Below are 18,458 nucleotides of genomic sequence, written 5' to 3' on the forward strand. Positions count from 1 at the left end.
GTGCGAAAGTCAGTTTGGACCCCGTTTGCACGTGCGCACGTGCAGAATGCCGTTTCCAGATCTCGGGAACGACTGGCCCGATTGCGTTCAAATTTGGCACACTGCCAGCGACCGGTTAAAAGGGTGCTTTGCACAAGCCCGTTGGAAGTACCCTCTCACCCTTCTGCACGTGCAGGGCTCACTATCTCGCTCGCTCGTTCTTCGCCCAAAAGGCGTTTTACTGGTTATAAAGATAGTGTTTCTTAATTTAAATACCATGTGCAATGCATTAACCACATCATGAAAAGAAATGAAACATATTATTTAAGTTTTTATGGTTTATATTTTGCTGCAATCGGTTCACTGAAATTCCACCGATGGATGCATGGAAATATTTCGAATGAATGTCAAACGAGCTGTCACCCGTGACATGTTAACAACATAAACCACCAGGCTCTTTAGGGCCTTGAATGCATCCGATCGTTTTGTCAAAGTGGTCCTTCGTCAAACGCCTGAGCGTTCACTAGCAGCACCAAAAAGCATGCGAGTCGATGTGGTTTAAGTGGTTGCTGGAACCCATTTGCGATACGGCCGCAGAATGTCGATTTGTTAAACGCCGGCTAGCTGCAGCCAGACGGATGGCCTGCGTTCCGCGTAAAAGTCGCCGCGGACTGTAGAATGGTATCCACAATGGCTGATCCTAATGGCTGTAGATAGGTGACAGTAAAATACCCTTTGAAAATGGTATCAGTAGGCGTGAAATCTCGCAAGTAATTTCAAAAGGAAATGCCCATTTTAGATAGCTGTAGTCGAATTTGTAAGAATCGCAATTTATTAACCTTGAGTTATTTCAAAAATTCAGCGAACAGCAATAAAATTAAAACATTTTTTTTTTGACAAGTACCAAAAAATACAACACCTCATTTTACAATTAAACAATGTTGAACTGCATAGCTCATTTGTGCCAACAATTGTAGGCTTGTAATATATACTTATATTTAAAGGGAGATAATGACCTTTTTCCACAAAATCTGAGTTAGGACCATTTTCTGACAAAACACAACAAGTTATAATGTAAATTAAAACCATTTTGCTCAATTCGGTACCTTGCCGCAAATATCTCAACTTGAAGTCACGTTAGCGGGGAGCGCTGAAAATGACCGTTGAATAAGTACTTACATCACTTTTTGGTACTTGCATGTAATTTTGTAAAATGAGCGTGTTCCTTACATTTGATCTTCATCACATCTAGTTAGTTAATGGTCGTCTATAGTGCCTTCAAAAGATATTCATGGTTTGGGGGTGGTTTATGTCTAAATTTACGCAACTATTTTTCCTGTTCATCATCTGACGCCATATGCTGCTATTTTAGTAGCAACGACTTAATTTTGAATCGGTCCCGCCGACTGCACAATAAAAGAAGATAGATACAACACTTTTGCGGCATCACTGAAAAACTTATGCAGTACTGTTATCAAAATTCTCATAACACCGTTCGACAAACCTGAAGTCTTTTTGAAATAAATATGCTTGTATTTTTCGCTTCAGGCTCTGACGCCAAAATAATGAATTTCGTAGTCGCAATCGCAAGATTTGGCTGCGTTTCTGGCGCATGCCGTTCATTTGTGGCGCAAAATAATACTTGGAAACAAAGAAGAGTAGGCACTATGTACCCCCGAATTAGAATCTAATTAATTCTAAACCGAATTAACTCTAATTCAAATTAGAATCCTTACAACCAAGCAACGACAAGGCGATAACATAAACAAAAACCCAAGCGTCGCTGTTTGAAACAAAAGCGCCATATACTGCGACTTTTTTATAGAGAAGGACAACGCATTTCGGTGGGTGTTACAAGTACTGCAAGTACTGCTTCTTTTTTGCAAAAATAAAAACCTTTTTCACATACGAAAACGTGCTAGGAAATTTTCATATTTTATAGAAACTACAGTAGAAATAGTATAGATGTCGAGTAATTTTTATTTAAGAAAAAAGAAAGCTCATTATCTCCCTTTAAATATCACATAATACTTAAATATAATACTTAATAATACTCACATACTAATACTCACATAATACTTACATATCACAGGTAGAATCAAAGACGATCACAACTGAATATCTATCAGAAGTAAGCACTACACTAAATGAAGGACAATCGTCTTATAAATGTTTCGACATTTATATGTAAAATATGCAAACAAACATTGGTGCAGTAATTCCTAGGTGTTAACCGGCTGACGGAATAGCGTAAGGGCGCTGATGAAGATGTTATTCGGCATTACCAGCCTCATCAACCACGGCTGCCGGAGTGCCCATCTCGCAGAAGTGGTTCCTTCCAACTCCTCTCTCACGCCGCGCTAAAACATCAAGTGAACAGTCGTTTGTCTTGCTGCGCGCTTATAGTTTTAATCTAGCAGGCACGGAGACAGGACTAGGACTTTATCTGGGCGCCAACGCTGCACAGAATGGTTATCAGACCTACAATGGAGCCCGTTTCACGCGCTAAGCTTACCTTAGTGAAGTGAAGTAGTGACGTCATTGCCTGCGCTGATGACGTCACGGACTGAATGAGAAGCTGCGTTATCTGCTAGCCGGCTGGGTTATTAACTACCCGCGTAACGCTGACGAGCCGCAGTAAATGTACAATACACACACATTTCATGGACGTAATTATCCCGTTCCGGGAGCCATATAACCACAAAAGCGAACATATCGAACGCCATTACCCGTCCCCAGCTCATAGTAACGTGTCAGTTAAACCATAAACCTCATTATGCCTCCCCTGGGTGGTGTCTTACGGTCTACCAACTATCTATTGCATGAGGAAAAGCCGTGCACTGAATAATTCACAGAAATCTCTTCCGTCTCCATCAACAAGCCGATAAATCAATTGGCACGCGCGAATGGAGAGAGGTGGGGGAGAGGTGGGGGGGGGGGGCTCATCTGCAGCCGCCCGCGCCCCATCAGCTGATTGTACTCTCGGAGCGAGTCTGTTCGCCGGCCCGTGAGATTACCGGCGCGAGGAGCGCTCACGTCGGGACGCGCCGGTCTCAGATGGGCCCATTCAGACCGGCCGTGTACCGGAAAGGAAGGAGGGTCGTGAATGTGTGGTCGACCCTGCCCTGCAGAGGCTGATAAAGTGGAAAGAGGGGAGAGAGAGAGAGAGAGAGAGAGAGAGAGAGAGAGAGAGAGAGAGAGAGAGAGAGAGAGAGAGAGAGAGAGAGAGAGAGAGAGAGAGAGAGAGAGAGAGAGAGAGAGAGAGAGAGCGAGAGAGAAAGAGAGAGAGAGAGTCAATAAGAGGAAGAGAGAGGTGGTGAAAGGGGTGTGGGGAAGTCCTCGGAGACCTCGACTCCGCGTCCCGTACAGAAATAACCAGAGGGCGATACACTGTGTGCTGAGGTAATGAATGATTGAGTGGGTCAACATCTGTTGCATGAATGAACATTCCGTGTAAGCCTCACTGTTTCGAAATAATTCCCGCTGGTTCTTGGATTAGCCGCAGTGCTGTGGAGTTCGAACTTCGAAGCACCGCGTAGTCTGGAGGTTAGGCCACCCGTCGCACAAGGGTGTTAAGCGGTACAGCCTACCCACGCAGGTAAACTCGCCGCTGCCGCCGCGCCGTTCCAAAGTGGTGCAGGCGGATGCATTGGGAAATAAACTTTGGTATGAAGTCGGTGTCAGGTGAGTCAAAATATGCTTGAAAAGTGTACGAACTACGCTGTGCTGTGGCTGCACCACAAATACTACGACAGATACTCACTTGTTCCGCAAAAGATGCAAATACAAACCGTGGTGCGAGGCGCACACAAGTATCTAAATTGACATTCAGCAATGCATTCCGGTAGTAAAGCCCACTTTTTGTTCACTTTCAACGAACTTATTCATTCAGTTTGACCATAAAGAGTGTCATATAAAAGCGGCGAAGTGTTTAGTGCCAAAGAAGCCATTAACGTGAAATGTTGAAGCCAATTAGCTATTTCAAACATTTATTAGCAAGCACTATGGTAGTTTTGAAGTTGTCGCAGCTCCGGAGGACTGGTCTGGTTGCATTAGGCCAAGTTAAGCGGGGCTCCAATAATTGAAAAAGTAGGGACATTCTACGTCTCGATTTAACTCCCTCACTTTTGCTAATCTGCCGATATCCATCACGTCTCATTGCACCGAGCAAACTCTCTCAACTGTCGACGAAACTCATTCAAACTTTTGGGGACCCTAAGCACTCTTAATTGCCAACCTACTTTGCATTCACCGGTCGATGCTAATATATTTCTCAAGATCTGGACATATTTCCCAAGATATGCACATATTTCGTCAGATCGGCGGTGGCTCCGTAATGAAATTCCTGCGGGTGAGACTGCCGGTCTCGCGGTGGCTCTGAGCGGTCGACTGACTGCGAGACACCGCCGTTCGGTTCGACAAAGGCCATCGGCGGGGAGCGGAATCCGCCCGGCCGATCGGCCCGCTCCAGATAAGAGCGCTGGGGCGAAACGGATCAGAGCGGGTCATTTGCTGAAGGCGACCGTTAGAGATCACCGGTTTCCGGCCACCGGGGCCGCACTGAAATGGCGTCACACGTAGGCGAGAAAGGCTGCGGTTAGAAGGGCATGTGTCAATATGAGACAAAGAAGTCCGTAAGTATTAAATGAGTAATGCAATGGAATGATTCGAAATACATTGAACTGAAAGCATTTGGGGAGTAATGGGTTTCAAAATATGAAGTCAGTCGTCTTCTCAAAATGCTACCTGACATGAACAAACATCACTTTAGTCACTTCATTCCCTGTTCTTCCGCAGTCTAACGCCCCGTATCATCCCGTTCAGCAGTGACAAATACCTCGAAAACGGCCAAACTTCACTTTCGAAAATCCAATCATTGAGTGTTTGCGGTAGTGGTCGTTTTTCTCGCGTTCATCGCGGTGCCATCGGAGAGGCGGTCGTCCCTCGGGAGCAGCTCCTGGAAGGAGTGTGTGATACAACACACTCCCGCCCGGGTTCGGAGGAGGCGGCGCCAGCCCCCTAACCGCTATTTACGCGACTATTTTGACGCCGCACAGCGTCCCAGCTGGGACGACTGGGCTCGCCGGAAGGCAGAGGGGAGATGATGCGTGTGAGAGAGGAAACAAAACAAGGCAAAGATTAGATGAGCATGGTTGCGGCCTGTGGGAAAGAAACAAAGGATATATTTGAGAACCGATTGCCAATGCGAGTAATCATCAGTTCACTGTTCAACACTTTTCGCCTAATAAATCACATAAGTGGCGCTCATTCAATCCAGCACAATCGGTTTATCAGAACTGATACCAAATCTAAATATTACAGGAAGACAAAGGGAGAAAGTGGTCGGAGGAAGAATGAAAAACTTCAAACCTCTTTAGTCGTAGAGCTTAGATACTTACGTCGCGAAGGATGGCAATATGGTTTGTAAGATTAATAAGTCAATCGCAGAAATCCGTTGACAGATCGATTAACGTTCCATCTGCCCTCGTGGCCTCTGGGAGCAGCGATAGCGAAAGGCGCATTAGGCTCCCACTCTGATATTGCCAGAGCTAAACCGTCCCATTTATCCCCAATCGATCGAGGGATATTTATCTTAGCAGCAAAAGCTAAGCTAAATGCCATGGAGCACGACACCCTTCACGATCCCTTGACCCTCCACAACCTAACTTGTGTAATTGCTGTCACATGCAATTTGAGAAGTTTTCAAATTATATTTAGCTCTTATAAAATTGATATTAAAAAGATTTTTAACAAGTGAAGGAGGAAGCATTAAAATATTACATTTTATTCGCTGCCAGCTTTTATCACCTGAACTATACACAATGGAAGAAGTGCTGAACAACGCAACGACGCAAAATTTCACACCCCATGATTCAACCGGTATTGCTTACAACCTAGCTTGTTTTTGCCTTTGTTCAACACACAACGCTCGAATCTGTTCATTTTATTGCCAGCAGGAATCGGGGACAAACAGCACGCACCTGTATTTTTCCTCCAGCGTAGTACGAATTCAATAGTAGCTGGCGCACAAATCATCCATCCTCGTACACTTTTCGCTCCAATCGAAGGCTAATATTCGGTCTGCTCGGCGTTCAAACTCTCCAACTGGACTGATCGACCTGTCTCTCCCTCATTTCCGAGCACTGATTCCTGTGTTTCCGTGTCCTCATTTCCGAGCACTGATTCCTGTTTCCGGATCCGTTCCGAGCTGCGTCCATAATTCAGCCTCCGATGTGCCAATAATGACTCTGCCGACACCCTGGAGCGCGGGTAGCCGGTAGCGAGACCACCGGCGCTCCAACACAATGCCCAGTTAACCCCGGAGGCAAATCACCGGCCGCCGAATGAATAGCATGAATTTAGATGAGACACAACTCTCAAGTTGACTCGGAATGTCGGAGTAAACCTTTCTGCAGTGTGTGTGAGCTGACGCTTGTGCAGAAAGTGGAGAAACCGTTGACGCCGATGCAAGTTGGTTTCGGGGTAAAGTACCGTTCCAAATCTCCTCCTCATGCTGATAATCATGTCGCTTGTCCGGCTGCTGAGCAGAACATGGTTGCCTGGAAGCTTTACGCGGTGATTACATGTGGGTTATTTGACTGTATTGTAGTCAGCTCATGCCAACGTCCGGGGCTAAGCGAGATACAACTGCGATTATCCAGGCTTTACGGATGGGAAAATGTGCCAGTCTGGCTCAGAATGGTAACTGATGTGGTGAGGTCTATTGCCAATGCTGGACATTTCATTTTCAGTAACGGAGCAAACAATGCTGGTATGTCAACGTTGATAAATAATGAAATATGATCGATTGTCTCTTCCGGCCAGCCTCAGAAGACAATTTTAGACCCACACGAAGGCTCCTTTCAGCTTACCGCCCGCTAGCCAAAGCATGAATATATGTGGGTGCTTAACATAATCTTCAAATCAAGCCACCCACATTACAATTACACCACACACGACGGTCGTCTGTCTCCGTCCCTCGAATGCGGGCGAGCCTTCGCCTTCTTTCCCTTCGAAAATAAACAACGAAAAAACAATACGGGCTCGTTGAGTGCCAGGGGACATCCAATCAGTCCTATTCGACTTCTTTCTCCGGCGCTGATGGGAAAAGTGAAGCCGGCTCGAAATTCTCGGCGGCGGGCGGCGGCGCCGTGATATAGAATGGTGTCCCGTCAGTGCCCCGGTGGTCAGTTGACAAATGACATCTCTCACGGACAGAGTGTCGGTGTCTGACGGCGTCAGACACCGCCCCCTGCCACGACACACGACCGAGGCTGTTTGTGGCTCGGCCGGTCTGTGGAGGTTATTAATTACCACCCAGTGGCAATTAGAAACAGTGTGGTGGTAATCGTTCAACACGAGGGCAACCTCCGAGTAGCTGCTGACCGACGGGAGGTCACAACGGAATACCATGGGGACCGGGGAGGAGAGAGATGGTTGCCACGTGTAACCGGTCCTCCCCGGAAACCCGACTGAATTCGTCTGTGTTAAGTGTATGTAGAAGTGTACTGTGATGGACTCACATAAAAGGAGTTGATGCTAGTCTGAAATAAGGATGCACTGAAGAATAAGAAAATAATTTTGCTGGGTGCTCACACTTATTGTGTTAGCAAAGTCCTTGCTGGGATAAAGTTTAGATTTCAATCAGTTCCGGCAATGAATACCTAGCTATCTCATGATAAACAGCCCACGCAATAAGCCAGCCAATTCCATTCTGCACGTCAAAGGAAGGCGAGAACCGCAATTTTCTTCGGCGACTGGCTCCCATATTTTGCCTTCTGAATTGGCTCAGATGAGTTAATTTGAGTCATCGTCTTCACTCGGCGATGCGGTAAATCACATCTTAGCTGGATTGGTTCAGATTATTCAATTGGGACGGAAACACTATCAAATTCAGATCATGGCCCAGCGGCGGCTATCGAAAATCGATGGCAATGCCGCGTCTGCGGCTCGCCAATTCCACAGAGGCTGGAGGGGTCGCAGGAGACCATCAGTAGCTGAGTGGTACCAAAATACGAAATATGCGTCTGCACAAGGTTTCTGTTGTTTTGGATAGTGTTTGTATCGGAAGAAATGGTCATTCAATAAAGTATTGTCCAAAAAGTGCCCTGAATTTTGCACTGCAATGCACCTTTGTATTGCACTTTTTGTTTTTATTCTTTTTTTTCTGTTACTACCTACCCCATGGACAAGCTTCTCTGCACTCCCACTCCCGCACCCGTTACACACACCCATACAAACAGCGCTGTTCCCACGCGCTCTTCCGGACGTGTGCCGTGCTCGTTACCGTGCTCGACTGTCGTACGATTCTGTGTCCGCCTGGTGCCGCCCCGGTGGCCAGCACACTGCCTTCCCACGACGAGATCGATCCCGCCTCCAGCCGCCTCTGAAAGCGACTGAGAAACAGGAGGGAGGTGCTCCGACAGACTCGGCAGGTGCATGTTTTCACAAACGACAGACTATGCAAGCCTTGTCTGCAAGCTTTCTGCAGGTGAATAATTTCTGCACCACTATGTAGACTGCACTACATAGACACTGCTTGGACACTGCAAGGCCCTCAGACATTGACGTGGCGATTGAGCGCCTGTGACGCCGTCCAGTGGCGAGGTATTGTCCACACCAGCTTTGTGCTGTCGGTTATCCTGACCGTGCATGCTGCTGAATAGTGTCGCAGGTTATACCCTTGAAACCGCTTTTTGCGTGGGCTGCCTGAATAATGTCTGAGCATTGCGTATGCATTATTGATATCATCTTATTTCCTGTGTGGGATAGCACAAAAACCGAAATTAAGTCGTAGGTCGAGACCAGTGTTGAATGTTGTTATACATTTTTTTTTCTACCCGAAGCAAAGCCTTTTCAGAAAACCTGAGAGAATTGGATTAAAAATCATACCGTCCTCTCCAACCTCTGACTGTTAGCTGGCACGTGATCCGGAGAGGAGGTTCAATATCGTCTCGGAGAGCTGAAAACCCCCGCCGGTCGCCGGCCGTTACTGTGCCGAAATGAGCGGGTCTGGCGTCTCACCCCGACCCCAGAGGGTAGCGTGCTGAGGGTGACTCCAGTCAGCACCGACTCCCCGCGAATACTGCTCCCCTGGTGCCGGCACCAATCTGCACTTATCGCTGCCAGAGAAGGAGGTGGTGCAGAAACCAATCATACTCTCCCACACTGGTAACAGACCCTCCTTGAGCCACCCCAGTGTGAGATTGGGGAAGGAGATGATCCGAGTGTCTGAAAAAAGCTCAGCACCTCGCGTCTTTCAGCGGAGCGCGGAGTGGCCTTTATCACACCGAAGGTGAGCCAGCCTAAGGCCAAGCTACAATGCTGAGAAACGGAAAGTTTTTAGCATAAAGGTGCCGTGTTCCTGTTGTTGTGAAGCTGACGTATATCAGGTTTCTTCCACAAGCGTTTACATACCGTTGCTAGCCGAGCTGTCAGTCCCTGGCTGAAATAATCGCGAATCTATTTATCACCTCGGTGCCACCTGGACAGTTAAAACGGATTTTGAGGCCGGAGCACCGTTCGTACGGGGGTAACGGGGTTAAAACCTAGGTGCCAATTCATGTGACACCTGTTTGCGCTTTGGCTTTTGTTGAACGCGTAACTTTTTTGTTGAATTTCCTTGTGTGTTGAATTCAAAAGTGGAACGGCACGCTCTTCGAATTCAGAACCCAAGTGGAACATACACAATTCATCACTTGTCAAAAACTTCGCCTCCAGACTCCCAAAACAATCACCGTGAACGCTTTCGCTCTTTTCTCTGGAGAGTAACTAAATCGAACCATCTGTCTCTGTGTGATCTGATGCATTATTTACCGAACTCGAATCTGTCATTGGAGTTGTCAGCCTGCCGACTGACTGCGTCTATAGTGGGATCAGGGCGGAGAAGCAGAGCCCCGAGACGGACAGCCTCTTAGAGGCGATACAGACGTCCAAACGGATAACACATGCCGAACAGTCGACAGATAAACTCACACTGGCTGGGACAGAGAAAAAGACGTGGGGATTGAGAGCATCATCAGCTCGATGTTTGTAAAACGTTTTAAATTTAAAACGAGTGAATGCACTCATGCGAATTCAGTTTCTTGCCCTCGCCAATGGTTCTGAAGTTATGCCCAAACTTCGTAATTAATAGAGGAAGTTATCAAAATATCTAGTTTTATAGGAAACCGTAAGTCAGAAAATAATCTAAATAATAAATATATTGACGTTGCAGGACGTTCGGATTTTATACTCCGTCCCGCGTTTCTAAAAATATCTCCTAAACCACCGTCTGTCTACCGTTTGTGTCAGGTAATACCCATCTCCCTGCCAGTCGGATCGCCCCTAAGACCGGTCCGGCCAACTCCCGGGTCACAAACGGCACTGGAGTGCCGTGAGCGGCGCTTACAGACCGAGTCGCCCACACCAGCGGTACCGTCGCACCGGGCCATGGGTTTAACAGCACACGGTCGGACCCTGGGGACGGTCAAACGGCGACCAGCGCGGCCTCGGGACAGCCATCACAGGATTAGTGCCGACAATTGGGCCGCACGCGCGCGCCGCTTCTCGCCTGCCGCCAGAGACCTTGTCCGGAATGTCAAATAAAGCCAATAGACAACAGCTCGCCGCAGAGCACGTATGACGGTTTTTATTGGCGCAGATGAAGACTGGCGTGTCGCTGACGCTGAAAGGCTACCGGCTGTTGCTAGCAGTTCTGTCTGAATGAGGACCACACAAAACCGGCTGGGCCAAGGCCGTATAAGAGTCATCTTTTTATTACCACATGCCGAGATATCCCTTTAACATTAGCACGTGCATTTGGGAAATGGCTTCGGCCCGCCTCGGCTAATGTTGAAGGTATTTGGGAAACGATTCGGCCCTAGGGCTTTTTGATTTTCCCAGACAAAATTTTACTGAATATTCTGAGCGGAAGAACCAATTTCAAAGAAGATATTTACGGATTGTGTGTTCACTAACAGCAACAGCAAAAGTAAGTGACTGCGTGTTTACTTACTTTTGCTGTCAACGTAATTCAACTAAACAAGGTTATCGTTCCAATGCCAATGTATTTATTGCTGCAGAACATGGTCGGAAATCGGAATAATAATCATTTCTACAAAATGCACGCAAAAAACGATCAATTTAAATGCGTGAAGCATCTTAACGTGCCACAATGAAACATTTAATATTGTTCCAGCTGGGATCCAAGACGCGTTTGATTCAGCGTATCATCCAATTTTCAGTTTTCCTCACGGTTTCCTCACTCCTGCTGGACTCCATATCTTTATTCTAACTTCTGGCGCTTCACCATCTTCATCCTCAGCTTTTTCAAACCCTAAATAAGGGGGAAGTAGGAATTTCATCTTTCATACTCAACGCAGCCCAATAATGAAAAACACAAAAAATAATCACGGTGACTATAAATAGGAACATAGTACTAATATAATATTAACACAATATTAGGATTAAAGTGTAAAATATCAAATGAATATGATATTAACTGTTGCGCCGGTACGGCATGTGGTAATATATAATACTGAACGAGGCCGGTGTAAATAAATTTTCAAGACCGAGGTCCTTACTGGATTTTTGAACGAGGCCGAAGGCCGAGTTCAAAAATCAGTAAGGACTGAGGTCTTGAAAATTTATCACCGGCCGAGTTTGGTATGTATTTTACTGTATGCCAACGATAAATTTATTTTCTGGACCGAAGCTCTTAGCCGACTTAGGAACGAGACCATCCCAAAATGTTGGCTTAAGTGCATTCTGGTAATGCATTTTTGACCGTGGTCAATTTGCTTACACCAGTTATTACCACACCCCTCTGGCTAATGTATTTGAATAGGCCAGGCATACAGTAAATCTCTTCCCAACCTTGGGCTGTGAAAATGCAGTTTTATTCACCTCGGTTTTTGGCTACGGACCTCGTGCCTAGTGCCTACCGGCACTCGGTCCTCCGCACAAAAACCTCGGTGAATAAAACGCATTTTCCCAGCCCCGGTCGGGAATATATATTCTTGAGTTGAGGTCATACTCGACTTTCTGTGATATACAGTAAACTAAAATTTTGATGATTAGAACGTTATTTATGAACTGCTATTGAATTTATAAAGAAACAACATCAAATCAAATCAATCTATATGTATCTGCACCACAATGACGGAGCTCTCATTTCAGTCCACTCAATCCATAAAGCCATTTGGAGGTGTCCGCAGTTTCATAACAAATAACCCGCCTTGTTACCGATTGTTACCGACTGCAGTAACGGTGAGAGCTTTCATTGATTCAGTGATTTCACCTGGTTTCACTTTCCCGAAACTGAGATTGGTTGGTCATTACGCATTGACTGAAATGACATAACCGAGTGTATCGTGAGGTGACGTTGTTACGGAGCGAGCGAAGCGAGCGTAGTCTTTCCTTAGATTAACGGAAATTTCTGAGTATGAGCGGCCGGCCGGCCGGCCGTGGTCACGCTTTTGCGAGGCTTATATCTCAGCAACCACTTGACCGATTTACACGCGGTAATTTTTGTAGGGTAGCTTCATTCCTTCTACCAAGTATTGGACTATTCCCGATGCATGTGGGTGACCCCTTACGCACGTGCCACGTGCAAAACGAAGAGGTGTCAGTTTTGTAATTGTTGCAATATCTCGGTAACTACTTGGCCGATTGCGCTGAAAGTTGGTATGTAGGTTGGCACCCGCTAGGCAATGCATATCCATGTGCCAGAGTTGGGGTGCTGCTGCACGTGCGCACGTGCAGGGGTCGTTTCCAGATCTCGAGAACGGCTGGACCGATTGCGCTCGAATTTGGTACACGGTTAGGGACCAGTTAGTAGGGTGCCGTGCACAAGTCAGTTGGGACCCATTTTGCACGTGCGCACGTGCAGGGTGCCGCTACCAGATCTCGAGAACGGCCGGGCCGATTGTGCTCAAATTTGGCACATCGCTAGAGACCGGTTAGTAGGGTGCCGTGCACAAGTCAGTTGGAGGTACCCCCTCCCAATTTCGCACGTGCAAGGCCCACCCTCTCGCTCGCTCCGTTAGTCGCCCCAAAAGGCGCTATACTGGTAGTTATTTCCATGGCAGCAAGAATGAATACTGTTATTTTGGGAAATCCGAAATGATTCTGCGAAATGATTATATGTGATATTTAAGAAGATGTTCTTATTTTGAAAATAAAAATATCCCTCACTGTCTCAATAGACGATTAAATGTAGCATGCGCTGACCGTGCCACTAAGGCAAGAGATAAATATCTTAGAAATTGTAGTTCAACTTAAAGTCTACGGAGACAAGCACAAAGTAGTTACGACGTTACGACCAAGAACTGACCTGCATATACGATCTATCTGTATGAAGAAGTCACTGCATTTATAAACAATGCAAACAATCTCCATCCTCGTCCCCTCAACATCCCAGCGTAAGTGCTCAGCACATCCGCCCTCCGCCTTTGTCACAACACAGTGAGGTATTCCAGCTCGACACCGTCGTCTCGGCTAACGTCAGATTGGATAGATGCACTTTGCCGGCGTCCCATATGCGAAAGGGGTCACATCAATACCGATACGGGAAGAGCAGGAGGGTCGATGTCTATTTTGGCTGGACATTAATCTCGATCTGTTCTTCGCAGGACGCATTACGCCATTTACAGGGTCGGCGGCAGCAGTGGCTTGTGGTGCTGCGGCTCTTTCTCTGCTGGGTGGTCGGGACTGAACATAATCTGATGGGGAGGAGCAGTGAGTGCATGTGTAAGGATGCCGCGATGGGGTCGGGTCACTTACCAAGGGTCAAGTGACAGCGAGGGAGGGCTGGCTAACGCGATAGAAGGATGGCTAGCGATTGGGAGTCATAAGTAGAATAATCGAATTGTCATTACACATATGCATGTGTAGTGTCTTGACACAATCAAGTCTTGACAATTACATGGTATATTAATAACAAGATAAATAGCAACAGTATCAATGCTTCTTCAGCCACACTCCAGACCAGTCTGTTGACCTCAGGTCACCGGTCACCAGAGGTCAACTCTTGGCGCCAAAACCGTACTACAATTGTCACGTGTGCGCCACCAATGTGCCATTGCTGCCACATAGGGAAATACCTTTATTTGGCAGCACCATGAACTCAACATGCAAACACTACAGCATGCACGCAATATTTAGCAACAAAATCGATGAACTATAGTTACTTCTGGATGACGACGAAAAGATGGTCAGTCGCAAAAGCGGCGCAATAACTAAGGAACTTTGCTAATGAGTATCGTGTATGTGACTACCACGGGTGACTAGGTAACCAAAAGTTGCCCATCACCCTTGCTTCATTTCATCCTAGGAGATGCGTCTCTCTATCCAATCCGTGCGTCTCTCTCCCTCGGCGGTGCGTCTTTCAGGGCGCCGACAGCCGCGGCCCGGCGCGCGGTGGCCGATCTGTCTCAATTGGCCGGGGCGCCGCGGCTGCGACTATCTGTCGGGGATCGGCCCATTTACATCATAAGGGCCCGTAATGCCAGGCTGCTTCCGGGCCGGCGAAAAGCCGGGAGATTGTGGCACGCAGGTCGAGCGTCGGAAGACGGGAGGGAGCGGGAAAAGTAGGAGACGAATGCGTTAACGGGGATGATGAGAGGTAAGATAGAGGGTGTGAGGCATGAGGATGGGCAGGGAAGGAATAAGAGGGGATGGGTCAGGAGAAAGTGCGCCTACACCTTGTTGCGGAAGAGGAGCATGGCTGAGTATGGAGGGACGGTATTTGCTACAAAATAACCGAAACCCAAAAATTGACGGCGTTCTGACGCTTCGATGTACATACAGCCGGCTAAGGCTCAGATTATTTCGTAGAAGTCTGCTGCTGGGGATGAGACAAATTCTTAGAGGGCTGCGGCTGGCCTAAGACCGATACATAGAGGGCTGTGGACGTTAGATAGGAATACATGACAGATTGGTAATTATAGCCGGCGGCGTATCATTTTACGTTATTTATGATGTGTCATGTTTATCATTTAGTAGCACGCGTACCCGTCATTATAAATCTGCATTACACATTACATTGAGAGCCCGACAATCATCCATACAAGTATGCGGTCCTTGTCATTCCGGTAGAGAAAATTCCTGACACATAGGCCTTATAGAGCTCATTGATATGCAATTGGGTAGTCAGATGAAAAACAAATAACGTTGGTTTGCGTGGCTATGTAAGCAGAATATTTCCTGCCTCTTGCATTTCTAAATACCCAAGCATCTGCGTGTCCGTGGAGGTCCAGGTTATTTAGTCTGTTAGCATAGTTCACCAGGCAAGGCGCCGCGTAAAATTTCATTAGAAAATGCACCATCCCTTTGAGAAAACTCAAGGCGCTCTAATAACACCTCTAGTCAAAACAAAACCCTTGTGGAGTGCATGAGCCGACTTCATTAGGATGCGTCTATATGGCGGCAGTGGCGACCATATCAGTACGTTCCAGACCAGCGGGTCACATCAGTTTACTGACTGACCGTTACATCAGGCTGCCTGGCTTGGTGGGGAAGTCTCTCGGGGTCACATCCGCTCATCCAAAATAGGGGACATCTCCCCATACCTGTGTATAACATGAGATAACTCTTCGGCAGGGACGTCTTCTTCAGTGTCTTAGAGACAAGTCTACATCTCAGGCAGAATGTCTTCCCCTAACATCACTGGGACTGGAATCAACCATTCCAGCAGGAAAGCACGTCCACTCGGAACATCATCACTGACTGACACACAGACCGACACACTGCCTGACACATAAACTGTCACACAGTGACACACAGACTGGACGGCAGTATCGACCTCAGCTCGGTCCAGTGCGCCGTTACGGCGTCATCCAACATTTAATCATATGCTAAAAAGCCCTCTCGGCCCACTCTCCGCTAATGGCCGCAGCGTTTTTGGCAGTGAAGTAGCGGAGGTCACGCAAAAAGGACGATCTGAATCACAACGGAAGATATCGGTCGGCTAACGATGATATATTGTCTCCGCGTAGGAAAGGCAGAAATAGAGTCGCGGCTGCTTTAAAAGCTGGGGAAGCTTTCGAACATTGAGGGTGGAGTGTCATTCGTTCGTTCATTATAGACGAACTATTTTGCCGGCATTTTCATCGGTATGGCATCTGTAATTTTGTCAAGCAGGCAAGCAAGTGCTGATTTGTGAGTGAGAAACGTCGAACCACTTTCCTAAATCTGAAAGGCGCGCGGAATCTTTGGAAACATTTGTTCAGCTAATTAGAACGATCATACACATTGCATTATCACTGGAAACAGAAGCAGCCAATCCAATCGTGTAATATCAATGTTACTGCAAACACATGTACGAATATAAGGATGAAGGGCACCATGCACGCGACCATCCAATGGTATACATGAGGCACCTGCATTTTTTTTTTTTATTGGACGGGAACAATCCAATAAACACAATTTCATTGCATTTAATCATAGCTTACACTCAAGTGCTTCAGCCACCAGTGAGCGGGTGTTACTTTTCCTGGTATTCGTAATGAACATGCAATGGAACATTTAAGGCGACAGCGCAGTAGTGATTAAATTGCTTCCCGTTATACCTCGTAAAGCCACGCCCCGGAATTAGCCCAATTTCAGACATTCTTGCACTTCCATTTCACTTTGGCGCCGTCGGTAGTTTTAGCCGTCAAATGTGTCATAACTTCTAGCGAACCCGCCTCCATTACTGGGGGTACTATACGGACTGCTTGGGAGTCGGCACTGCACCGGTCGCGTCGCTCCCTGGTAATCAGCTCTTTTGTCATGTTTAGGTAGGTCTAGTACTGAGCCTTCCAGATTCAGTCACTCAAAATTTCAGTGATAAATGGGACCGAATATCATGATATTCACTGCAACGTTTTAGAAAAGTCACAGAGCAATCAGCTCCGGGCTCAAACAAGCTTAACTTTTGACAAAATAGAATCTTTAACACATGATTGCATGCATAATGAGAAATTGTTGAACAAGTTTCAGAAAGAGTTTCTTTCCACTCGATCTGTTATGCTTGGCGTTTCATTTGACATTTGATTTCGGTCCATCCAGCGGACAGAACGAATCTCAGCTGCCTTTCAGCAGACAGCAGAATGGGAAAAAAGCCATGCATACTATCTACAGGAAAAAAGTAGATAGTATCATACTATTACTATAGTATGCACGGCCGAAGTCAATGCGCATCTGCTTTTCATTCTTTCACAGCAATCTATTACCTATGTGCGAAGTGTCGAGTCACAGACTCAGTTTACCCTGCTGGAACCGTCTCCTGCGTGGATTCCGATTTGGCACCACGCCATAGAAGTTCTCAGTCGGAATGGAAAGCCGGGATTAACCGAGATACTCCATCGCACGCATAGGCAGCCTCGAATGCAAATATTAATGACGGGCTTTATTTTCCAGACAGTCGAGTATAATAAAAGCATCACTGCGAAAGTTTGTGAGCCAAGGAGGAAAGGAAAAAAAAACATAATTAAATTAGCGAACTATGATTCACATCGTTCCAGTGCTTAATCGATCAAAAAAAAAAAAGCGAATGAACTAAGAAAAGACACAATCCAGCTAACACGTATACACTACTTCTGTATATCTAAATTCAACTACAATCATTTCCCTTTCTTTCTTTCATTCTTAATCTTTATACCCGTAAAATGTTTGTTGAATTAATACCCATTTTCATAAGAAAACCGTTCAAGTCTGGGTCTCTTCCCACGCGTCATTGCGCTCAATAACACCCCCCCCCCCTCACCATTTCCCAAACAGTAACATAAGAGCCACCCCACGACAGCGCTGAGCCATTTGTCTCTATCAGGTGCTTACCAGTGACGCCGGCCAGGCTGACGGTCAGGAGAGCCGCCCACCCTCGCAGGAAGCTCATCCTCCAGGGGTGCAGGGAAGACGACATCCGGGAGAGCAGGGAAGACGCCTTCCAGTCTTCCAGGAGTGCAGGTAGACTGAGGAGATCTTCTTCTTTAAGATGATAATGACAAGGGTGGCATCCGAATCGAGACGACCATGATGGGTCCGCTGTTGATCATATCACTGAGCCCCGGCGAATCGTTTTTATCCACGTCTCGGCGTTTGTCACACCTAACTACGCTATCCCAGGAGTGATAAGCCCGGTACAGTTCAGTGTTCTGTTTTGTTCACTTCGTACAGTAAGCACTACCGATATCCACTCGTCCACTGGTATGTCCACACGCCTAACACAGTCCCAGCGTCGACCGCCTCACACACGACCCGCGGCCGCGGTCGACCGACTGAGGCCTCGGGCGCCGGTGACAGCCAGGGCACCGACAGACGGCAGCGCCCCTGGCGGCCAGATTGTGAAAGTGCTATAGGGAGACGGCCGTTTTACAAGGGAAGGCAAGGATATTCACTTTTCAGGGAGAAGCAGAGGCCAGAGCATAATATATGAATGACCAATTTAAATCAAAATCTTTGAGTTATGAATGAAACACTTGCAATTCATACGGCAATCATACAGGAGCATTTCTTCA

The 18,458-nt window shown here is 46.9% G+C and overlaps 1 protein-coding gene across 4 annotated transcripts in view; it reads right to left on the reverse strand.

Annotated features, from left to right (window-relative positions):
- Window positions 1-18,220, reverse strand: part of LOC122385833 (hemicentin-1-like) — a 55,250-nt gene extending 37,030 nt beyond the window's left edge. For 3 of the 4 annotated variants that reach the window (XR_006257271.1, XM_043374410.1, XM_043374409.1), the window contains exon 1: window positions 17,779-18,220. Coding sequence is in view for 2 of the 4 variants with exons in the window: in XM_043374410.1 (XP_043230345.1) it covers window positions 17,779-17,863 (85 nt within the window). In the remaining 2 variants the exon portion in view is untranslated. The remainder of the gene's footprint in view (window positions 1-17,778) is intronic. The other variant, XR_006257272.1, reaches the window with a different exon arrangement.
- Between the last annotated feature and the right edge of the window lie 238 nt (window positions 18,221-18,458).

Source organism: Amphibalanus amphitrite, unplaced genomic scaffold, assembly GCF_019059575.1.
Source record: "Amphibalanus amphitrite isolate SeventyFive unplaced genomic scaffold, NRLGWU_Aamphi_draft 000233F_arrow, whole genome shotgun sequence".
Lineage (NCBI taxonomy): Eukaryota > Metazoa > Arthropoda > Thecostraca > Balanomorpha > Balanidae > Amphibalanus > Amphibalanus amphitrite.